The 26118-nt window shown below is 31.9% G+C and overlaps 2 protein-coding genes across 3 annotated transcripts in view; one reads left to right on the top strand and one right to left on the bottom strand.

Annotated features, from left to right (window-relative positions):
• LOC118199099 (E3 ubiquitin-protein ligase RNF103-like) overlaps nucleotides 1-17639 on the bottom strand; it is a 36155-nt gene extending 18516 nt beyond the window's left edge. Inside the window, exons 1-3 of one of the 2 annotated variants that reach the window (XM_035370898.2) lie at nucleotides 16997-17135; nucleotides 6699-6872; nucleotides 5506-5758 (exon numbers count right to left, since the gene is read on the bottom strand). In XM_035370898.2, coding sequence (XP_035226789.1) covers nucleotides 5506-5618 — 113 coding nt within the window. In that variant the 5' untranslated portion in view covers nucleotides 5619-5758; nucleotides 6699-6872; nucleotides 16997-17135. Of the gene's footprint in view, nucleotides 1-5505; nucleotides 5759-6698; nucleotides 6873-16996 lie in introns of both variants that reach the window. The other variant, XM_035370889.2, reaches the window with a different exon arrangement.
• Nucleotides 17640-18407: 768 nt separating this feature from the next.
• Nucleotides 18408-26118, top strand: part of Sou (required for meiotic nuclear division 5 protein souji) — a 66162-nt gene continuing 58451 nt past the window's right edge. Inside the window, exon 1 of the mRNA XM_035370914.2 lies at nucleotides 18408-18691. Within this exon, the coding sequence (XP_035226805.1) occupies nucleotides 18556-18691 (136 nt within the window). The 5' untranslated portion in view covers nucleotides 18408-18555. The remainder of the gene's footprint in view (nucleotides 18692-26118) is intronic.

The raw sequence follows: 26118 nt of genomic DNA, 5'->3' as shown, positions 1-26118 counted from the left end.
GGTTCTCTTTATGGATGACTCCAGGTTTAGTCTAGAAAGCGATAGTAGGCGTTATTTGATATGGAGAGAACCTAGAACCCGTTATCATCCATCAAACATCTGTGAAAGAGATGCATACGGAAGGGGCAATGGCTGTGTTTGGGGTGGCATCTCTTTGAATGGGCTCACAGACCTCCATGTCTTTCCAACGGGAACCGTGAATGCTCAGATTTATAGAGATGTGCGCCCATATGCCGGGGCAATAGGTGATGTTTTCCTGTTACAGGACGACAATGCAAGACTACACAGGGCTCACATCGTAGATGATTATCTTCACCAGAAAACAATTATGCGCATGGAGTGGCCAGCTCGATCCCCGAACTTGAATCTTATCGAGCACGTTTGGGATGCTTTAGGAAGACGTCTAGCTGCTCTCAATCCGCCCCCTCAAACCCTTGTCGTGCTTGCAACTGCTTTGCAAGAGCAATGGCTCTCGCTTCCTATGGAACTGATAGACCGCATAATTGAAAGCATCACACATCGCTGTATTGCTTCTAGAGGCGATCATATTCCATATCGAAGGTACTTTTCCTATAACAAAGTGACACCTTCGATTTGTTCATTTTATACATGTGCTAGTTTCTATACTACCATATTTGTATGGTAATTTCTTTTTATGTTATTTGATACCTTACTATGTGTTGTATATTGTGGGTAAGTTTCATTAAATTCTACATGTAACTTTTTCAGTAATCATGATTTTTCCTTAATTTATGATAACCAGTGTAGATGTATTTTATATTTATGTCTTTATATATGTCTATTTACACAGACTGCATATTTACCATGACATTCTTTATTATATATATATATATATATAATTTATTTCCTAAACAGTATTGATTAATTGATTATATTATCTCCTAAGTTTAATTAAAGTAGAATTATTTTAAAAGTGTGCATCCATACTGGTAAGTTATATTTTGAAGTAATTTGAAAGCAAAATGTTAATAATGTTTTAACGGGGACTGGAGTTAAATCATCACGAGGAAAAATATTACAATTGTAAAAGTAAAAAATAAAACATGTAATTATTGTCATTGATCGGAAATTAGTTGACTTTTCAAGGGGAACAAACCAACTCCCGTTCAATGATCAATAATTGATAAAAATACGTAAATATGAAAGTGTTTCGTCTTTACTCGAGTTATAAGTTAAAGCCAAACCGGCAATTCTAGTCAGGCCAAATATTTCCGCGAATAGTTGTTACTCAAAGAACTGATTCTCATGAAGCATTTTAGTCAATTCAATTTGGAGTAAAAATCAATTACTGTAGAGAAATCTTGTAAAACTCGAGTAATCGTCCCCGACACTATCATCTTTATGTATTTGAGTACTATATTATTTGTAGAAATTAAACATTGGAAATTGTCATTATGAAATCGAAATCAAAGTAAAGTTGAAATAAACATAGAAGATTATAAAAAAGATAAATAATGCAAACTTTGCAAAAACAAATCACAGAGAACATAAAAATAATATAAAAATAAAATAGAAAATAATATAAATAAGATCAGTGAATGTACATGAAGATATAAAGGCCAGAAAGGTATTAAGTAACTTACATTCTTTCTAGTGGGGGAGTTGGCAGTGTGTTCTCTTCGTGTCTGACTCAGAAGTGTAGGGTGTCCGAAAATTCTTAGCGGCAGTAGGGGCTTTGAATTATATCAGTCGGTAAGACTTGGTTGAAGAAATTTATGGTAGTGGGTGGGACTTTGAATTCTTGAGGGATGTATTTTGTGGAGTCCTTATCTGAGAGAGACCGTCTGTTAAGATTTTTTTAAAAATACTAGTGAATGGAAATTAATTAATTTCTGGCTAATTGTCGTGTCGCAATGATTAAGAATTTAAGAAAGGAAAAAGGCATTTTCGCTATCCAAGAGCTAGTAGACAGTCTAAAGGCAGGAAATAGGCCCATTTTTTTAGTAACAGTATATGTCTGAAGACAATTAGCTTTTTACAATATATACAATTGAGTAATTACACTATATACAAATCTTTCAACTGACAGTCATCCAACTTATACCGCCTTCTCAGGTTTAGGAATAAATTATCATATCCCTATCAGTTAAATGATTTAGAGTGAGTATTTAACGCCTGCTCTTTTAAGGCAATGGTTGATAAATTGAAAGGGAATTAGATTATTTTTGAGAATTTTGATAAGGATCAAAATTTCGCGTTGTAAATCTATTGTATCTGTGCATATAGTTTTAATTCGTTGTATTTGATTAATTATAGTATTGTTAATTACTTTTTTGGATATGTTGGAGTTCCAATTTATTAATTTGTTAGTATTGAAATTGAAGTTTCTTGTTTTGTCAAAAAGTAAAATTTTTTTGCAGTTAATGATTTGAAGATCTAGAAAGTCTATGCTATTTTGTGAATTATTAGTTTTATTAAGTTTAAGACAATTCGGATAAATGTCGGAGTTTTCAATTTTACCAAAATTATTAATTGTAATAAGGTCATCAATAAATCTGTAGGTGTGTTTGTAGTAATTTAACTCTTGTGGTTGTAGATTTTTTTGGAAGTTAAATTCTTTGACAAATAAAAAGATATTACAGATCGAGGTGCTGGAATGTAAGCCCATTGGCAATCCTCTGACTTGTTAAAAAAGTTGATTTTGAAACTTGATGTAGTTATGAAAAAGTGTGCATTTTAGGTAGGTTTTCCATTTGTCAAGAGTCATGATATTGAGTATATTAGGGAAAAGTTTTGGTAGATCAAGTAGACTGGTATAGATTTCTTCTAGAGGAAGTGAGGTATATAAGTTTTCAAAATCATAGCAGTTAATGTTTTGGATGTTAATGGTATGAATGGTATTAATGACAGGAGTGTTATTATGAATGATCCAGCAATAGTTATGATTAGTGTTACAATCATTGAAAATAAATTTACAGATTTTATTAAGTTGAATTGAAAAATAATAGTCTATATTTTTCTTGTAATTATTAGTTCCATTAGCTATAAATCTAAATTTTAATGGTGTTTTATGGAATTTGGGAATCGCATAAAGATTAGTAAATCTGTTGTAGTTTGCATTGAAAGTAATATTGAGTTTCTTATGAAAAGTTTTAATCCTGTTTATTATAGATGTTTCTGTAAGGTTGGCTGATTGATAAGTAGTTGCGTTGAGAAGTTCTTTATGAATAATCTCAGTGTAGAATTGTTTTCATATAATACTAAAGTTATTAGTTGCTTTATCTATTTTTGTAATAGTAAAAAGCTGTTTTAATTTACTAATATCAGATGTAAGTTGCGACCAGTTCAGTGTACTTTTAAATTTGAGGTGACTGATTTCTGTGGATATGCGTTGAAGAATTTTAGCTTTCCATTTTAAGAAGGTATCTATGGGAAAATTCAGTTGATAGCTTGCTTTAACTATAAATTCGTTGATGTTGTTTTCGAAAGTCTTGTAACAGTAATTGTAGTCATGTTTCTGACTGGTCTAAATTTTGTACCATAACTCATTAGTGTTTTTAGTTGATGGTTTTGTATGATATTCAGGTTGCCAGTAATTATGTGCTGGTGATGAGAATCTACGTAATTGCTGTAAATTGGTGTCTTACAATGTCATTCTGCAGTTTCATCTATTTCATGGTGGTTAGTAAGCAAGTTGCTTAAGGTCCTTTGATATTTAAATGCAATCATTGGTATAGTGTCAACTGCGGGGAAGTAATCTTTACAATCTCTGATGATTCTTGAGAAATGAATATTGTCAAACTGCGGATGCAGAAAATTGACTTTAAAATAAATTTTGCGTTGAGTGAGACTATTAGAGAGTCTGAAAAGACTAAAATCAAGAATCATGTCTTTAATGATTTGTATGTCGTCGTAGCTTTCTTGAATGAATTTTTTTAGTTTGATAAGGAATTTATTAGTACAGGAGTGTAACCAGTTGAGAAGTTTCTTGGGAAAACAGTCTGAGTCAAAAAAACATTTCAATTGTTTTTTCAATGCAAGTGTATCCAAAGTGGATAAAAATCTCGCATTATTTTTTATTTTGCTTCCTCTTTTTCCTCTCTGCGTTTTGATGCTGTAGAGTTTAAATTGGCTGAAAATAAACTTCTTAGAAGTATCTCTATGACTATGTATATAAGTGTTAAGTCCATATGGATAAAGTGAACGTTGTTTTAGTATATAGAGAGATTCCTGAAAAATTCGTGTTTTGTGATTGGGTATTAAGATCATTTATGAGGTTTTTAGGTTTTGTGATTGGGTATTATATATATATATATACTACTTCTATTTACACTTATAACATACTTATCACACCTTTTTCCCTTCACTGGGATTTTACATTTTAAGAATTGTTTTATATATTATTTGAAAGCTTTTTTGGAGACCAGTGAATTCTTTAAAATATCTTTACAGATAAATTAGAGAAAATTATTTCTTTGCCTTGCACCAGTTTTGACTATAAAATTTCTCAAAGGATAATTATATATTAGTAAAATGGAGGACACCTGAAATATAAATTAATTTAAGCATATGATGTAGCTAAGTAAAAGGTAGTGTTAATTCTTCCAATAACATCTTCACATTCTATCAATGAAAGCAATTTATCAAATATGAAAAATATTACAATGCTTTAAGATTATCTGCAACTGCTTGAAGAACATTCACAATATATTGCAAATTAGGCAACCCTTGACCTTGCCAAAATGTGTTTATGTGGTAATTCAGTTACGCAGCGCACAACAGATGAACCAGCATGTCTGCCTTCAAATTCTACAATCATTAGTGTTTATTTTTGCTTCAGTGAGTGCATTCCCCCCAGTAGGGAATTATTAACTGGACTGTGGAGTTTGCTAGCTGATGAAAAAAGAAAACACCGCATTTCTTCAGGAATATGACGTCTTGCACAGCAGTACAGAATGCAAAAATTTGCATTTGATGAAGTAGTACTTCATAAATGATCTAATTTTATTAATTTTATATGGATTAAAATTTGTGCTTCTCTCTTTTTTAATCAGCTAAAACAGTTTGTTGTGTAAATAGAAAGAATAACAGTGGCAAAAAAATTAAATAATGATTTTTTTGTAAAACTAAGTGTTTTATAACAATGTTTCTTGTGCTTTTAATTGCTCTTTAATGGAATTCTTTGTGTGCCATTATTTTCAAACTGACTGCTGCTTTCTGCATATTAGCCAGGTGAATAATTAATTACTAACTCAGTGATGACTTTTTGGACCCGGGGTGCAGATAAATCAGGAAGTACTAATTTTACTTAGAAAAAAAAATTTATTTTATGACTTGGAGATTAAGGATATAAAAATTTAGTACAAACCACACATGCTAATCTAGTTTTTATATGAATTATTTTAAATATTAAATCTATATATTAAATCATTAATAAAATACTTTTAAGGTACAAGTAAATGCATCAAAATTTTAAAGAATAGATTCCACACTTTATTCAAAATACTCAGAATTGAAATTTGAGAAAATGAATACATTAAATACCTGCTATCCAGAGAACATCTGAATATTCCTGTTCTCACACCAAAATTACTAACATAAGAAAATATTTGCTTCCACGTATTCTCCGAAAGCAAAGGTGGGTCATCATCGCTCATTATTACTTGCACTAACCAAGCACTATCTTTTGTATCTTCTACTTCTTCGTAGAAATGAGATCCACAACTGAAATGTGTCGATTCAGTTGAAACTTTTGATGTGGAAGTATCATCCACAAGCTCCTCATTAGTTGCTTTACCTAATATGAAGATTTATCACAGCAGATTAGGTCCATGAACATGAGTACCTTTATTACACCATAATATATACTAAAATAAATATACCACAATATAATGAAGAAACTTTTAAAATACTTCCATATACAATAAACTTTATTTAAAATAATTATATATGATCTCAGATGACCTTTGATCTTCTGTGGAGGTGATCCATATTAGATGATGCTCAATATTAATGTTTGTTTATTTTCTCAGATATACTAGTCACTTTCAGATGTAGTTGTTTTAGACAAGTGGTTGCTATACAAAAGTTCATTGTAATGAAATTTTAATAACAAATTTTTATTTGTGGAATCAGCTATGTGGAAATTTAGAAGCAAAATGTTTAGAACTGGGTTTCTTTTTAACATTTCATTGGTCTGAATTTATATACAACTTCTCATAACATAGTTACAAGGGCAGTTTTTTAATGAATTCTTGCATTTTTAAACATTTAGAACAATTATTTTTTTTTACTTAATAATATCTGGTCAACAAATAAAAAGAAAATTATATGAACTCTCTCGTGGCAACCAATCTGAAGGACCTAATATTTTCTGAAAAGGTAATGTTCAGTATTACTGTTAAATTAATACTAATACTGAACATTATCTCTACAAAAACCCAAAATCATCTGGAAACATAGACGGCTGCCTTAAAAAAGGATTCATTGCATTTTATATGAACAAAATTAATTCCTTAGAAATAAACAATTTTATATATACCATTACAACAATGGATATATCTGTATTAGACATGCAATTCCTATATTATTCTTATTAATACTTATTCTAGGAATTCCTCAATTGCATGATGTAACAAAACAGCAATGGGTCATTTAAATATTCTAGAAGATAAATATTAAGTTATATCAATCTTTTAACACCATGAAATAACAATGTTATGAGCTCTGGTATTTACTGCTTTCAATGGAACACTTTTGCCCTCCTTCAGTTTGGTTCTGTTAGCTCTTCAGACAAAATAATTTGCTATTTAATTATCATCATCATCATTTTCTTGACTGCTTACTTCACTTTTGCTGTATCTGTACTATCATATCATATTCTTCTCTCCCACTTCAGTAATATCTTGGGTCTAATTGGAAGAGAAAGAAGCCAATGCAAAATTTAAAATTAAGGCAAAAAAACAAAATCTTAGACTAACATAGATTTTAAGGGAAGCCAAACAAAGATTTTTCTACAGCAAAATGTTTTCTGTTTTTGAAAAACAAGGATCTCAAAATGTTCAGTCACCCTCAAAATCAAGAGACTGAACTCTACATCAATCTAAAATTACTTTTTTTGCCTAATTTTAAATATCTTAGGTAATTTTTGTGTTTTCAAAATCTCTAATCATATCAACAATCTTTGGACACTTACAACAAAAGCTTTTTCTCAAAACTGTTTTATTCAAAATCCCAGAATCCGCTTTACTTGAGTAAAGACTTAATTAAATAAGAAATTATGGCAAAATAAAGAATAAAATTTGGGTGGCTGAAAAGACAAAATAAATTTTAAAAATAAATTATGTACATGTAATTAAAAATGGTACTCATTATATTTCCTTGTGCATCCCCCTCAGCTTTTAGGACTGAAAATTTTAAAAATATTCGTGTAATTTTCCCCTTCCTCAACTAGTTTGGAGAACAAACTCCCTTTAAATTTTAAAATAGATTCATCCATATAAGTTGCTGTTTTCTTCTTAAACTACATGCTAAAGTCACACCGAACCTTTTCTTTCTCACTATTAATGCCAGCCTAATCTGAGAATTGACCAATCATTCAATGCAACAAACCCATTTAAAGCCACCTGAATAATCTTTACATTCGAACATACGCATTTCCTTTGTACAAACAAGGTCACTGATAATGACTACTAAGTAAATCTATTTACACACCAGTCAATTAATGCTTTTTTTCCCTTTCATTCTGAATCGTACAGAAATTTCAGATTAATCATAATGAAGCAAACATGAATTGATATTCAGTCTATGATTTTGCTGAGTCAGCTGCACAATCACCTTTAATTATTAATGGATGATTTAAGGCCTAAAGGATAGCAGAGACAACAATAAGAACCAGAGAGTTTTAAGTTACATGGAAATAGAAATGAAGATACAAGTAAATATCTTTCTATTCAGCATTCACAAATCACTAACCACAAAGCTCAAGTAACCAGAATATTTTAGAAATTTTGAAGAATATTTTTCCTCTGAAAAATTTAATAAATCAGAGATCTAAAATGCCATTATGTTACTTACACTGTCGGCAAAACACTACAGGTGATGTGCAGTCAAATATTATGATTTTCACAGTACACAATTAAAATTTTTTTTACATGCTTTGCTATATATTCATAATTTGCATCAGTTTACTGCCTAAATAAATAAAGAATGAAATTGTTTAAACTTCTATCAAAATGATTGGTAACATTTCTGCTAACTTTCATGTTGGTCAAGATTTTATATTCAGATCAGATGTTTTACTTTCATCTTTAAGACCTATGACATACATCAGCTTTTAAGTCTGAAGGGCAATTTTTTTCAAAATCTTATAGAATTTTAAATGCAGGCTTTAGTGTTCAAACTGGCAACCGAAAAGATGACTGTTTTTAAATGTTTTCCATTCAATTGGCTTTACTAACATGAATTTAATTATTTATATACTCAACTATTTGGAATTTTCATGCATCCAGACATCAGCATTTTCTGAGCTTTCCAGTTAAATGAGCTTTTACTGTATTGTAATGTTCATGTTATTATGCTTTGTTAACTGAATGTAGGTTTCTTTTGAAGAAATAATATTGTGATAGTTTAACTGTAGCTTGTCCACAAATATTTTTCATTTGTTATGTTCTTACTGTAACTGTGTCCTTCAGAAAATAAATTATTTGCATAATTTTCCCCTTGAGTTCTGCACAATAAAATTAGGTAAAAAAAAAAAAAAAAAAAAAAAAAAGTGGCCAGCACAAGATTTGCTGCCAATTTCATGTTAAGACATGGAACTGATAAAATAGCAACATGCTTTAAGTAAACTATCACTTCTGAGAGACTGCTTGTAAATAAAATAAAATTTGTTTATAAACTTTACGACTCAATGTTATATACATACTATTCATAGCATTATTTTGTTCTCTCATATAATGCACAAATTTCTGCTACAAATGCAACAGAAATTATTTGATTAATTAAGATTTGCCTGATTAATTATGTAAGTATCAATTTGCTCAATTAACTATCCCATAGAATTCAAATTTCAAACTTTATTTTATTTTAATTTAATGCAAGTAATCTCTTTAAGGGGGAACAAGTAATTCATAAACCCCTTAGCAATCCCCTTTCAGTATAAAAGACTGTTATTGAGTAATATTTGAGTATTATTAATAATTTAAAATCGAAATCATTAATTTATCAAGTCAAAATTTATATGCAGTACACATAAATTTTTACCCTTTCGGTGAATTTGAATATCTAAATCAAAGTCAATTAATTGAGGAATCATTTGCATTTAAAGTATATTTTTGATTATCTCACACACATTTTTTAGATGTTTTAACCCTAGAATACTAACCCCTTTCAATTAGTAAAGGGTATTTCCTGAAAAACAGAAAATATTTTACAGTCAGTTACAACTGCATCTTAAATGCAAAAGAACGTAGGTAGTATTGTAAGGATCTTAAGTTTTACTAACGTTTATTTTATTTTAAATCTTTACTATCACTTCTTATTTTCTACTTCCAGCCAGAATTAAAAGCTTTAACTTATTTATGCAAATTTGTCTTGCAAACGCCAAGTACTTAAGTTGTGGCTTTTTGCCAAGCAAGAGAGAGGAAGGAGCTATTAGAATCCAACTTTGAAAACAGAAAAGTGCTTTGTATACTTACAAAAGGCATCAAGGATACACAGAAAAATTAATACATAGTACTGTTTTAATACTGTAATGTATTATGTAATTACAAAAGCATAACTGTAAAACTACACCTTTTTGAAGAAATCAGTCATTTGTGTTTGCTTCTTGCTTTGTAAGCATTTTCTCTGGATCCGATATAGCATTTTTCGTAGCATAAGTTTCTTGGCCAACTCCGCATTGTCTGGTTCTTCCAAATAGCTCAGCAATCCGTCAACTTGTTGCAAAGCCGCTTTGTGAGTCTTCCGCATCTGCACAGTGGGCTTTTCTTCGCCTTCACTTCACTGTCCTTCATTCTCGGTCTCACCCCTTGCTTTCTTCACAATTTCATCATCTGTCAAGCGTTCGAAGCCAGGTTCGTTGACGTCACACTCCAACCACTCTATAATGTTTTCAGCATCGATGTTCTCACCACCCGGAACTGTTATGAGGTTTGACGGTTTGACTGAGTCCCATGCAGATGCAATATCGTAGATGCTGTCCAAGATTGTGTAGTGTTTCCAAAACTCTTTCAGATTATAACCTTCTTCAATTTTGGTCATTAGCAGCTTGGTTCAGTATGTTCTCTTCATTGTTGCAATAACTCCTTGTTCCATGGGTTGGATTAGCGCAGTAATGTTTGGGGGGAGAAACTTTGCAAAAATTTGTCCATCAGAAGACTTTAGCACGCTTGTTGCTGAGTTATCAAATCACGTATTGCTGAACTAATCGAATGTGAACCCAGCAACAAGCGGGCTAAAGTCTTCAACAAGCCAGCAACAAGCATGTTCAAGCATGTTAAAGGTGCATTGCCGATCTATAGCACAGCTTTTTTCAGGCAGATTTTTTTATTTAAGATGTTTATGCACTTAAAGAACAAAGATGGTTTCGAACCATTCTTAAAAATTGTTTCGGTTCATCCATCCTTTTTTTTTTTGGTTAAAGTAATCAACGAGCAAATTTTCTATCCTTGTGCCTTTGAAAGATCTCGGTTTTTTTTTTTTTTTTTTTTTACTTTCCAATGACAACAAACAAGTCTAAGTTTATGTCCACCCGTAGCGTTACTGCAAGACATGATAGTGATCCTTTCCTTACTGCTTTTATGACCCGCCACTTTACTTTCATTTTCAAATGCTAAAGTGAGAGTGGGAAGACATTTCCACAAAAGTCCCGATTCATCGGCATTGTAAATTTGTTCAAAATATAGCTCTTCTTTTAAAACAAATTCTTCCTATTCATGGTGGAAATTGTCGGCTGCTTGTTGGTCACAACTAAGTTTCTCCCCATGAAGTCCAATTTCTCGAATTCCATGTCACTGCTTAAAACGAGTCAACCAGTCAGAAGAAGCGCATCAAAATTTCCTTTCAGGCCTAACAACTCAAAAAAGGTTTTTGCCTTCGCCGCAATTATAGGACTATTTACAGGAGTACCCTCTTTTCGAACTTGAGCTAACCACTCTGTCAGTGCCGTGTCTAGCTCATCAAAGGTCATAGTTTTTCACGCTTTCATTGCGGAAGCACTGTCCGACATTGATGCAAAGTTCGCCAGTTTGTCTATTTGCTTTAGAATGTCACGCACTGTTGTTTCTGCGATTCCGTAATTCAATTCTATCTGCTGCCTTGTAGCGCTGTTTGCTACTTTGAAAATTAATTCTAGTTTTTGTGCAACACAACCTTCTTTCGTTTTCCTGACATTTTAAACGAAAAACACAAAAACAAAAAAACACAAGCACTGAACACAATAAAAGATAAGAAATTAACTCGGACCAGTTCACAAACACCATCACGCTTAAACTAACAATGATGAGTGGAAGAAGAGGACGTGTCAGTAAGATTAACATGAGAGAGGGCGGTGGTGCGGGCACTGCAAGAGTGAGAAAGAAATCACTTACTCATCAAAGGGGCCAAGGGGAAGGTTCCGAGAAGGCCTGGGATATTCTTGCCATAAATAAGCACGATGTTAGCAAATTTAACATTTCACGCAGTTTTGTGAATTTTATTTTCTTTGCTTTACGCTTGAAAAAAAAAAAAAAAAAAAAAAAAAAAAAACTTTGTGCGGCAGGCACAGATAATCGGGAGTCTAATGTAATAACAAGTGCTTCTTTCCAAATGCAACTTTTTGCAAGTAAAATACTTTTCAAGATACCATACTTCTGCAGCATCAATTCTTGAGCAGATTTTTAAGAATGAATTCATAACATATATGCGGCCCTTGCAAGTGTTGACAACATAATGCTTGTAATAAGTTAACTTGATGATTACTTGCCTGGAATACAGTTTAAAGGAGAACACGTAGAATGAAAACTAAGAGTTAATATATTTTATGAATGGAAAAGAACTGAGAAAGCCAAAGGGAGGGGGAGGATGTTGCAATACAGAAAAAATGTGCACCTGGGATAACTATTTTCGGAACTACTTTTATATGTATCCTCAGGTTGCCAAACTCCATGCTGCCATATTACTATCTAATTTTTTTTGTCAACATTTCGAACTTTAAAATGTCTCCAAAAACGCGGTTTTCGCACATGCAAGAAACATGTTTTGGTTAATCTTTACATTTATGGTAACTTGGCGTTTTTTTGGCAAAAATTTGGCGACCAACTCTCTTACAGCAACCCTCTATTTTTTTTTTTCCCGCCGCCATTTTGTCTTCACGAAGTAAAGACATGTTTCTTTTCTTTTTATCTACTGAACACTTCTTCCAACAATCTACTAGCCGAATTACACTTACGCTAGAAATTTTCTCTAACAAAACTGCTTAATCATGACAAATATTCACTGCAAAATTGGGAAAAAGTGCACAATACCATACTCCTTACGCGTTTTTCAACTTCGCGACAACTTGCACGTTTACTTCAACTTAAACGTATACCAAATTCCTACAAACATAAAATTCACAAAATAACTATCATTTAATTAAAATATCACTAAACCATGTACACGTCGACTTATTTTTCTTAAAAAAACATCCCAGAATTGCACAAAAATGGCATTGCGCACACTCTTCACTATATCCATGTACACTGCTTTTTTCTCATAAATTAGAAAAATTTCACGAAAATGCATAACAATTTTCTGAATCTTTAAACCCAGTAAAAAGAACATATATGAAATTACCTGATCGCGAAAAAGTACATACCCTTTCCAAATATGAACATTTCCCCGTATAAAATAAATAAAATATCCAAAAACTTTTACCTCTACATTATCTATTACATTCCAAACGTCACTAACTAATTCATACCTTTACTTCATTACAAATGGTTACAAATATTTAGTGTCAAATATTTAAATTATTTCCATGCACGTTTACGCAAATTACTTTACTTCCATCTTACATTTAGAACAATGCATAAAAATAATATCCTCAAATAATTAAAAATACTAACTTACCTATTCTTCTTCATAATCTTGATTACGTGTCCGATAAACTTTTCTTATTTCTGTTTCAGGATATTTAAAATCATACTTATAGTTCACACCAAGGTACCAAGTAAAATAAATAACTTAATAAAACATCTTTACTTCTATCTCGCACAACCTTAAAGAAACACTTATTACCCCTTTCAATCCCACTAAATACCCATTTCGAATTCACTTTAGTTAGGGCCATGGGATCCAAAAATTAACGAACACCGTTTCACACAACACAGAATAAAGGCAAATACAAAATTTCCAGATTTTTTCCCGATTTCCCCCCTTTTTCGATTCAAGAACCGTAATTCGTCCATTACTATCACATGACATATCACATGATCTCTCATTTCCCTCACACAAAATAATGCGTAATCGGAACTGAGTACGGCTCACATTATTACAAAGTCCCAGGTAGTAACCTTTATCGCCTCCAAAATGTCGCCAAACTACCAGTTACCATATCGTAAAGATCAGCCCATGTTTTGAACACACAATTTAAGCTAAAAATCCGAAACAAAAACAAAAAATTTAGATAGCAAAAACGTAAAGTTTCTAACCAAGAATATTTGACAAGAATCCATGTACACAGCATTATGTTTAAACTTAAAAAAACATCTACGAATTGCACAATCTAGGCAACGAACGAATCTACGCACACCTTGCTTTAATAAATTAACATAACAACAATAAATTTCAAAGAATACCATGCCCACAACGTTCTGTTTGAACTTTAAAAAACATCTACGAATTGCACAATCTAGGCACTATGCACTAATCAACAAAATAAACTAAAATAAATTTCACCCAATTAAAAGAAAACAACAATAACGACAGAAATTCATAAACAATGAACATAACATTCTACAAAATAAGAACAAGAATAAAATAAAATGCACTTACCATGAATGAATGCTTTTTCGGACAGCAGAAATACTAATTTCACACTGCCTTTAACATGCTGCCATGTAATCACTATTCTATTGTTCAAAAACTTCTTTTCCTAAATCCTTCTAAGATTTCCATCCATCCGAAAAAATAGTTGTACCATGCTCAATCCGCTCTTTAATACACTGCATCAGTGTTTCCCTACTTCTATCATGCACAGCCACTAAAAATAATCTCCCAGACCCTCTTTCTACACCTCTAAATACCCACTGCTCTTCAACAGGATGGCTACAATGATATTTCCTTTTGCAGTACTTCGATTCATCAACTTCCACCACATTATCTTTCTCTCCTATCTTCTCAGACACAGAGCATTACACAGAGCTGACTCATTAACAACTCCAACATCGTACCTTTTAATACTAAATTTTCTTTGCACACAATCTAAAATACGCGACTGAAATCTTCCCACTACGTCTCTCATTGCAACATACGCCATTTCAAAACACGCACGACACGAACCAACAAGCAATTAAACTATTCCAGCAAAAGATTTTTCAACGTCAACAGGGTTGCCATACAACACACAATTGTGTCAAACACCAATGCAGAACACATATTGCCACATCTGAGTATTCCCGTGCATATAATAGTAGAGCCCTATTTTTTTAGATATAATGGTTACTTTCAGAGACTATCGCTACATGGGCATTAGATCACTGGGCTCTAGTGTAGAATTAAGTGCCCCTTCGATTAGCGACAAATTTTTTTTTAAAATTTTGGCGATTAAACCTCAGTTTTGTTTTAGCTTCCTGATTTTTTTTTCAATGAAAATAGAGTGATGTGTACATGGGCAAATTTAAGGCAGTACGCAATGCCTAGTTTGTGCAATTCTGGGATGATTTTTTTTTAAGTGAAAACAGATTGATGTGTACATAGACACAGAGTTTGTGCAAATCTTTGACTTCATATTTTGGTTTTGTGTAGCGGCCATCTTGAAATTGTGCCTTATTGGTGCCGATCATGGCATCAAAAAAAGAATAGCTAAAAAACAAGGGGCACCCAATTGTAAACGTTTACCGATCACTAGAGAATAACAAAACAGGGCCAATGCTAGGCATTTTGCTTCCTGGCATTTTCTTAAATTCACAAAATTTCATAATCACTGAATTCTGCTCATGTATGATAACATTATTTAGCACCTTCTTATAATCCGCATTCACCTGAAAAGTATTCATGAGGCAATGCACTATGCAACCATAGATTTTGCTAGCTAATAAAAAAATAATGCTCCACATCTGCAGAAATATGGTGTCTTGTCAACCATCCTGGCTAAGAATGTTAACAACTGAAAAATCTTTTAAAAGTTTATTGTCAAACAGTTAAAGTGGAAATAAAACATGCGGTCAATATTCTTATATCTTATTTAAAAGATTTACATGTTTTCCATAAAAAAATTGTCTGATTATTATTACTCTACAAATAATTATTATCGAATATTAAGGGAAAGTGCAGAATCACCCACTGCTTGGCACATTTTTAAGAATTGCACATACTCGGTACCCATGTACACATCAACCTATTTTCACTTAAAAAAAATCTCAGAATTGCACAAAAATGGCATTGCATACTCCCTTGACTTTATCTATGTACACATCGACTTATTTTCACTTAAAAAATAAAAGGAAATTGAAAAAAATCCAATTTTTTTCCCCTTGTAAAAGACACCAAACAAATAAGTGGGCGATTCTGCACTTTACCTGAATATTATAGAGGATGACATTCATAATTTAGGCTCATGTTTTCAATTTCAGTGCCAAATTTAAATTATACATGATGATCTGATTAAAAATAAATTTTAAATTATTCAACGGTATACATAAAATTAAAAAATAAAAATTTTAATAAAAAGAAAAATTTAACCTTTGATAAGCACTGACATTAAATGAAAATACCATCTCTCAAGACACAAAAACTGCAACTTATACTAAAGTAGCAAGTAATTCTGCATAACTCTACGTATATTTTTAAAATACAACAATATCAAGTCAAATATGAAGTATTTTATACTCTATATTTGGAAATATGGAGTATATGACTTGATATTGCAGAGAGTTTATTACAGTAAAGCACAGAAGAATTACATACTTTAAGAACTATAAACAGGAAAAATCCATGAAAATGGATGTGCTGCAAGCCTGTTTTGTTGCAAGAATGTTCACTCAAAATGTTAAGTAGTTAATTATCTTTATGACAGCGGCCCACAACTTTAGATATTATCTGTAAATCTACGATCTAAAAAGTTTAGTAGCAGTGTTTACATTCTTAGAAATATTGGTCACTTTTAGAGATGTTTATTTATTTATTTTTTGGGGGGATAGGAGTTATCACAAGAAGGCTCATCAGATTAGCACTGCATGGTTTTACACAATCAGTCACCGAGATTGCACTGGCTTCGAATACTTATTCACCAGAAACCAAATATACGATGAATTAGTGATTTTGTCATTTATGTATACAGCTACTAAGGAATGTGATACTAAAAACACAACAGTATTAGGAGGGGAAAAAATGACAAAATCATAAAAGTAAATTTCGTGTTCCTCTTCTAATGAATCAAATTACTTTCATTTACTTAAAAGTGTAATCTCTATTTACCTTCAGCGTAACAACATAGCAAAATAGGAAATTGCAACAAAATGCTATTTGAATTAACATGCTTCAAGAATGATAAAGGAATTAATATAAAAATAATTCCTATGATCCTTAAAGTACGAGTTAAAATTCAATACTGAAGTTCTAACTACTCAAATTCAGTATCTTAATAATACAATTCTATTCTGAAAATGTCACAATGTGTAGAACACATAGTCTACTATTGCTCCCTTATCTTAAACAACCTGCAGTACACCATAATCCAAAGATTAACCACTTTTTTTCTTATTGATATAATTTTGAAGTATCTGAACCCATTTTCTCTTAAAATTAATATTTTTCAGCAATATAAAAGATGTTCTTAAATAAAAAAACAAACCTGATGACTCAACAAGTTCCATTAACTCCTTCTTTTCCACCACGCCGGAGTAACTGATACCTCTGTTATCTAGTAACTGCTTTAATTTTTTTACACTCAATGTTATTGGATCTAAAACAGCAAAAGATGTCAAAAACGTTCCAGTATCGTGATACCATGACGCTGCCTCCAGAAGGCGAGCGAGTATAAACAAAAAAAGCAAATATATAGTTAAAAGTAACAGTTTTAGCCACATATTTTAAATGTTTAAAAATAACTTCCGCCAATAAAAAATAATCATGTATTATAAAAATTATTGCTGATTATAATAAATCAAGACAGCATTATAACGATCGAGGTCGCTCTGACTTTCACAATTCTCTTTCAAAACTGCCTGTTGCTTGGGCAAAGTTGTTTTCTTCCAGTATCTCAGACGCTCCGATCAGTTCACTTTCACCTGCAGCAAATTTACATCTGCTTTTTGTATCATCAAAATACTTTGAACAGAAACCTTTGAAGAATTGTGTCTCTTTTTTAATTACAGTACACCGTAATATAAGGAAAATTAATTTTCTGTAAATAAGTAAATTTGGTGGAACATATCGCTCCAGCACATTTCTTACAGATGTTTACTTACAAACAAAATATTGCCAGAAGCGTTTTGTTACCTCATTAGTCACGCGCTTCAAATATAATTCTGGTTTTGCACGCGAGCAATTACGTAACATTTTCAAGCAATATGCATAATATTTGAAAATTGCTCTTAGAATTAAAATTTAAGCATAAGTTATACTGAAAAATCACAATTAGGAAAACAAGTCTAATATTTCATCAGTCAATTCTAAAGTCATGTAGTGTAAAATCTAGCTCATTATACTCCGTGATCTAGCTTAATTTATGCCTCAGTTTTAACTTGAATATAAATAAACCATTATTTGCAGTAATTCATATTTAGTAATTAAATATTGTTTACAATAGTTATATTGTGCTTGAATAAAAGAATTTTAAGTCCTTAATTGAAAGAAAAGGAGATTAAGGTTAATCTGTCTGTTTATGGAATTTACAAATATACAGTCTGATTCAAGACCTCCTTGGTCTGAATTCGATTGTTCTAGTCGTTTGAATTCCACTCAGCTAAATAAGCTAAATGCATCAAAATTGAAAGGAGTCTGAACCCTTAACTACGAAATTAAATGGGGATTTCAATCTTACAAAATTTATTCAATACATTATGCTTTTATCTTTAAGCCTTTACTTGTAATTCTCTGTTTGAGGAATTTAATCTGGAATTTTCCTTCACAGCATATTTGATATGTTTATCTTTCTATTTTTATTTTCTATTTCAAATTTTAAAAAAATATTTTAATTAATTTAAGTAAATATTTAAAAATATATAATTAAAAGGATTTACTGCAGAGCTGTGACAGATCTGGAAGCTGACGCACACTTTCACTTCGCACGAGTTGTTTACAATCACAAATGTTGGTTTTTATTTTTAATAGTTCTTGTGTCCTAATATGTTAAGCATTATCAGTTTTTAATTTAAATTTTTACAGTTTATTAATATAGGAAGTTTCAGAATGGATTCCTGTGCTAATGTAGAAAAAGAGATTGAGAAAGTGTTGAGTAAATTTGGTGCATTTAATGACCATGTATGGCGGACACTAACAGAACTTATTGAATATGTGCAAGGCATTCAGAGAGAATTTATGGAAGGTTGGTTTAAACTTCATGAAATGTTTCACTTAAAACACCTAGTTTATAAGTATTCTGAAACAAGAAATGGATTTAATTTGTAAAAATGCTAGAATGCACATGAATCCGATACGTGTTATAGAAACAAAGTTGTACGAAGGGAATATTGTTCACCATTCAAACCTACGTTTCTCACTGTTTTTATTGAAAAGAGAATATATTTTGTAAAAGACGCACTTGGTTCATTTGGGTATTTAAAAATAAAACGCATTTATGATTTCAAATCATTGTATGTTAAGCGACTTGGCTAAATGAGTTTGAACTACTAAATTAATCGTTTTACCTACGAAATTAATCACTCTTTTTCAGAAAACTTTCTGAAATCAATGTAATCACTGCAGTATCGACAAGAAAGAGGTAATTTTTGTAACGCAAAGTATTTTAGGAATTTATTAAAATTTTTTTGAAAGTAATAATCATCTTCGGGTAATCTTTGGAATAAAGTAACAGGTAGTTTGGCGACATTTTAGTAAGGCGATAAATGTTTGTTGAATGATAAATGTTTGCGAAAAATGAAATTGTTTCTAAGTGCTTATTAGCTAAAATCACGATTGCAATTTTCCGTAAAATGTCACATTACATGTCTCATGATCTCTCATTTCGGCTTAATCCTAGTATCCGGTGCATACGGGATTTGGCTACTTTTGGCGACTTTATGATGAGCAGTAAAATCGAAACATATACGATGAGTAGTAAACGGGTCATTCAAAGAATGTATATAGTTATACATAGTTATATAGTATGTACTATGTAGTGATAGTTTATAATATATACATAGACGTTCTTTGGGTCATTTTTGGTGTTGGCGATAATTTTCGAAATCGCGCCAAGGCTGCACCGTGTACTAGGATTTTACCCTCATTTCTCCGAGACAAAATAATCTGTGATTCAAACTGTGTACTTCTCCGATTATTGCTAAAGTCCTAGTTAGTAACATTTATCGCCTTACCAAAATGTCGCCAAACTACCTGTTACTATATTCTAAAGATTAGCCGCAAAGGGCTTTTATTGAAACTGAAATAATTTTATCACAAAAGAACTCGGAATTCTATATTCTATATAGTGTTATGCATACATTTGACCTAAAAAAAAAGGCCTTAAATGTTTATAAAAAAAAGCTACACGGTAGAACTCAGCTTAAAATATTCATCTCATGACCATGAATATATATTGTGCTGTTGATATAGTTGAGCTGAAATCTTGATCTAGTTACATGCACAGAAAAGAAAAACCTGCATTAATTGTAACCAAAAAGTTTTTGATGTCATAAATCTGATACTAGAAACTAGATATAGTGCTAACATATATATGATATGAAAGATTATTGACAAATTTTAGATGACTTGGTGAAAGATTTAGTAATTGTGTTGCATTATCTGCATTTTTTAAAATTAAAACAAATTTATTCTATTTGTGAGTGTTATGGAATCAGGTAAAATGATAAGACTAATCCATATAGTAGTAATTCAGAAATATATACAGTCAAAAGTCGTTAATCCGGACTCGTCGGGACTTCGGTGATTCCGGATTATAGATCATCAGTTTAAATCTGGTAAGATGGCATGCAGAAATTACAAAATTAAAAATATTAAACTGTAATTTATGAAATAAAGAACAATTATGATCTAAAAGGTATCAAAATTTACAAAAAGAAAAAGCTTAATATTTGTTTGTTCACTTTATTAAACATTTCTTTCAATGTAAGTTGCTTCATTTCATGTGACAATACTTTCTCTTTAATTCAACAAACATAATTTCTTGTTTACTTACAAAGTTCCGCTGTTCAAGTCCTATAATTGCTGTGCCGAGAATGTTTTCGTTTTCAATAACCTCTCTGTCACTTTCTTCACTATCGGAAGCGAATTATAATGACGAGAAACTTGATTTAAATCATATCAAAGACGGAGTACATCGAGATGAAATACTACGGTTGATCTTTGGATTATGGTAACTTGGCGATTTTTTGGCGACCAACTCTGCTACAGCAACCCTCTATTTTTTTTTCGCCGCCATTTTGTCTTCACGAAGTAAAGACATGTTTCTTTTCTTTTTATTTACTCAACACTTTTTCTAACAATCTACTAGCCGAATTACTTCAACTGAAACGTATACCAAATTCCTACAAACATAAAATTCACAAAATAACTATCATTTAATTAAAATATCACTAAACCATGTACACGTCGACTTATTTTTACTTAAAAAAACATCCCAGGATTGCACAAAAATGGCATTGCGCACACTCTTCACTATATCCATGTACACTGCTTTTTTCTCATAAATTAGAAAAATTTCACGAAAATGCATCAAAATACTCAACGTATACTACTCAAACGTATTCCAAAATACTACAAATATATAACTCACAAAATCACGATCATTAAATTAAAATATAATTAAATTAAAAAACACTACTTAAAATATAAATAAGCACATACATTAAATTAATAAAAATTAGATTACAATCCTAATTACTTTAAACTAAATCATTGCTAATAATAATTTTCCAATAATACCACATTAATTTACTCCTTACATTTAGAACAATGCATAAAAATAATATCCTCAAATGATTAAAAATACTAACTTACCTAATCTTCTTTAGAATCTTCATTACGTGGCTGCAGTACTACTGCTAATTTCTAAATCCTAAATAACCAAGTAATAAGAAATTAATAAAATTTCACCTATACTCAAACTACTTTCAGCAAACCACATACCCTTCCTTACACTCCTTTTCACAAAATGTCCATTTTCACCATATTTCTTGCACCGCCATGTAAACTTAACTGTAATATCCTTCCTTTCACAAAATCTCAACTTATTATTATTATCAGATAAACGCATTAAAAATTTAGAATTCACTTTACATAGCGCCATGCAATCCGAAAATTAATCAACACTATTTCACACAACACACAATGAAGCTTAATACAAAATAATTTTTTCAAATTAAACCCCTTTTCCTATTAAAGAACTGTAATTCATCCATTAATGTCACGTTTCACACAACACAGAATAAAGCTAAATACGAAATTTCCAGATTTCCCCCCTTTTCCGATTAAACAACTGTAATTCGTCCATTAATATCACATGACATATCATGATCTCTCATTTCCCTCACACAAAATAATGCGTAATTGGAACTGAGTGCTTCTCACTTTATTACCAAAGTCTTAGGTAATAACCTTTATCGCCTCCAAAATGACGCCAAACTACCAGTTACCATATTCCAAAGATCAGCCAATACTACATTTAGTAAGGAATTATAAGCCAAATAAAATAAAAACATCTGCCCTGAAGATAAGGATAGTGCTGACAGATCAACTTCCAATTCATTGCGCGCCACGGCGTTTCTCCCCCCCTCCTGCCGCAAAGCAGCGTGAAATTGATAAATAGATTTCGGATTTCAAAACATACTTTCGCTTTGTAGATCCCTTACATATTAGTAAATATATATCGGAAATTCTATTTGACATAATCGAAAGTTCAAGCTTACTTTTATAAAATTGCTCTAACAGTCTGCAAAAAATAATAAGCCGGATCCAATTCGAAGATTAAGGAACAACGCAATCTGCAACATTAACTGAATTAGATAGTTTTAGCTTAGCTTATACCGTCCGTTATACATTAAACGCGCATGCGTAAACGTATTATGCGCTTGCGCACCCTCAAATTCGCAGCCGTAAAGGTCTTACGCACATGCGTAAACGCCTATGCGCATGCGTCAACGCGATGCCTGCACAGAAAGTTTGTAGCTTTGAGGTCCGGATTATTCGTGTCCGAATTAATGACTTTTGAATGTATATATATAAATAAGGTAAAAGGTTACAATTGGCTGCCCCTTGTTTTTTGGCGATTCTTTTTTGACACCAAGATTGGCATCAGGAGAGCACAATTTCAAGATGGCTGCTACTCAAAACCAAAGTAAGAAGTCAAAGAATTGCACAAACTCTGTGTCCATGTACACATTATCTGTTTTCACTTAAAAAAATCCCAGAATTGCATCGACTAGGCATTGCGCACTGCCTTAATATTGTCCATGTACTCATCAGTCTATTTTCATTTTAAAAATATCAGGAAGCTAAAACAAAGTTAAAACTGTCATGATAACCAGAAATGAGATTTCATCGCCAGAATTTAAAAAAAAAAAAAAAAAAAAAATTGTTGCTAATCGAAGGGGCACTCAATTCTACACTAGAGCCAAAGGTTAATCTTCAAATTATGGTAACTTGGCGATTTTTTGGCGAAAGTTTCGCGAAAAACCCTGCTACAGCAATCTGCTAGTTTTGTTTTGGATGCCATTTTGTTTTCACGAAGTAAAGGCACTTTTTTTTTTTTTTTTTTTTTTACTCAACATTATTTCCAACAATCTGCTAGCCGAATTACGCTTATGCTACAACTTTTATGGAATAAAAGTGCTTAATCATGACGAAGATTAGGTGCGAAGTTGGGAGAAAGTGCAGAATCGCAAACAGCTTGCCGCGTTTTTAAGTATTGCACATACACGGTATCATCCATGTACACGTCGACCTATTTTCACTTAAAAAGACATCCCAGAATTGCACAAAAATGGCATTGCGCACACTCTTGACTTTATACATTTACACTGCTAAAGTCCTAGCTAGTAACCTTTATCGCTTTACCAAAATGTCGCCAAACTACCTGTTACCATATTCCAAAGATTAGCCGAGCCAAAAAAAAAAATAAAATAAATTTGGCAACAGCTGCATTCTCACCTGTATGCATGAAAATTTGCTTATTACTATTTCTAAATATTGTAAAAATTTCTAAACCAGTAAAAATATATATGATTTATTGTAATCATTTGTTTGTGGAAAAGACAGCATTTAGGTTCAAATATCCCTACATATCTTTCTGTATCAGCTTACATTTTACATTAAAACTAAAAATAAGCATAATTCATTTCAAAATGTAACCCTTAGCGTTCCGCTACAGAGCCGTCTGTCATTTGTTCCGTAACTCTGTAGGCTCCGCTGCAGAGCCGTCCGTCGTTTGTTCCGTAACTCCGTAGGCTGCGCTGCAGAGCCCAATTTTTTTAGCATGATTAGGCTTAAGATGTTATGGAATCGTCGGCGTTGGCAATTGTTATCTGTAGTTAAAATGTGCTCAGTCTCGCTACTGTTACGATTGAAACATTATTTGACGCATTTTATGGTTAGCAACATGGAGAAGAATAATTATTGTGATGAGAATATAGAGTGAGTGATAGTGAAGTGAAGATGTGTTTGATATTGAGTGATAGTGAAGATGTGTTTGATTTTTCGTTGTTAAAAGATATTGTGGAAGACGATGTTGATTATAATTCCAACACTTCAAGTAGTGGTTCCGAAATTATACTACCAAAGAGACGAAGAATGGTAGTTACTGAAAGTGAAAGCGAAGAGTCGCTGGAAGACTTAGATGAATGGCGCGATGTCATGGAAGAATTAGCTATTCCGGATAGAATACATTTTAGTGTATCGCCAAAGGTGAATTACAAAATTAAATTTGTTTTTTTCATTTACAAGAAGAAGGTGCATATGTGTAAAATAAATAAAATCAAAAACATTCACAAGCACATGTATTTCTTCTCACTTAAATTAAGGCTCCTTCTTCACACTCGTTCCACTGCGAAAATGTGTCGGAGTTGCTGGTAGGCAGTGATACAAAAATGTGTGGAGTGCTAAGGGTTAATGGTGGTTTCAATTTCTTCAGTGAAAGTAAGTATCTTTTATGTAAGATTTTAAGTAAAAGTTACGAGAGACAAGTTAGCTACTTTTTTTCAGAAATATCGCCAAACTATCAATATTTATGATAATTTGGGAAAAAAGTATCACCATATTAAAAGAAAACAATTTAAAATACAAGTTTGGGTTGTTAAATAAAGATTATAGCATATATTATTTTTCCCCTGTATACACAGTGACCTGTTTTTGCGTAAAGAAGTAGCACAAGAGAATTGCACAATAAATATTATATATGGCTTTTCTTTTCATGTACACAGAGATCTTTTCCACTTAAAATACCAGAAAATTGTACAAATTCAGCACTATGCACCAATCAGTAAGGTTGCCTTATTAAAATCATTATCTAATGATAAAACAGCTAAATTTGGCATATCTCTTATACTTCACATAAGCTAAATTTTATGACAATGTATTAACCCTTAAGCACATACTATATTTCCAGAATATTAACATGTGAGTGTAAATACATTGCCTGACAGAGAAAATGCCACATTGGATATTGATCAAACTATATTTATAAATGGATGATCAAGAATTTAATAAATGATCCCAAGTTCCAAGTGCGTAAACATACACTAGTCCCTTTAATTACTCGGAACAACATTCTTTCTATTGGTAATAAAATACTTATTTATAAGCCCCTTTTGTATTCCATACTCACCTATGCCTGTCCTGTCATACAAAATGTTCTCCTCAGCAAGGCGGTGAATTGCTGTTGGTTCATTAGGATTTCGCGAATTCACAGTGAACTTAAAATCCCTGAAATTCTAATTTATATTGCCATGCTTGCCGGAAATTTTTTTATGAAAATCTCTCATGTGCAAAACAGCACGTTTTCTGTATGAAGCTATGATTATAAAAGTAATGACAATCATAGAAGGCTACTTGTGGTTCTTCGACACCTAAATCAATAATGTTATGTCAAATCTCTTAATTGTTATGTAAATATTTCTGTCTATGTTCTTGTTGTCTTTTTGCTTTGTATCTGTATTACAGTTGTTTTGTATTACATATTATACTGTTACCTACACACGCTTTTTCATCAGAAATTGGTTCTTGCAAATACTAGCAATTCTTTTTATTCTGTCAATAATTGCTATAAAATTGTTTACTTTAATAGCGACAGCTTCAGGTGTAAGTCTCTTTCGAACTCTTTAAGTGTTTCAATGTGATTTTACTATGCATCCAATGTTCCTTATTTTTTTCATGAACTGTACTTTTATGGTCACCCATGTACTAAATATCAGGAACTCGCAATTGATCGAAAATCGGCATTGTAATCATCCTGGGTTGGTGATTACATGCAGGGGGGTTATTCATATTTTGTACCCAGTAGCGAACCAATCGGTTCTCTGAGCTGAATCAGATTCTGTGGTATTTTCCAACATTCTTGATTATGTGACCCTTCAGTTCATCTTCATTTTGCAGAAGAGGGGAGATATTCAACTAATGTCCAGTAATGGCTCACAAATGCTCAATTGGTGAGAAATTGGAAAGGTAAAGAAGCTCATGCGCACCATATAATGGATTCAAGTTGAGATGAGCAATGTATAGCTCAGCATTTACTGAAAAATGGCATTTGGGATGTTCTGATAATAGAAGAAGGCGGAGTTGTACCATATCAACAATATAGTATTG

The sequence above is a fragment of the Stegodyphus dumicola genome, chromosome 10, assembly GCF_044657685.1.
Source record: "Stegodyphus dumicola isolate Sdum_Otavi_A_Nest chromosome 10, ASM4465768v1".
Taxonomy (NCBI): domain Eukaryota; kingdom Metazoa; phylum Arthropoda; class Arachnida; order Araneae; family Eresidae; genus Stegodyphus; species Stegodyphus dumicola.
The sequence above is the reverse complement of the archived record's forward strand: the minus strand, read 5'-3'. Positions and strand labels throughout refer to the sequence as shown.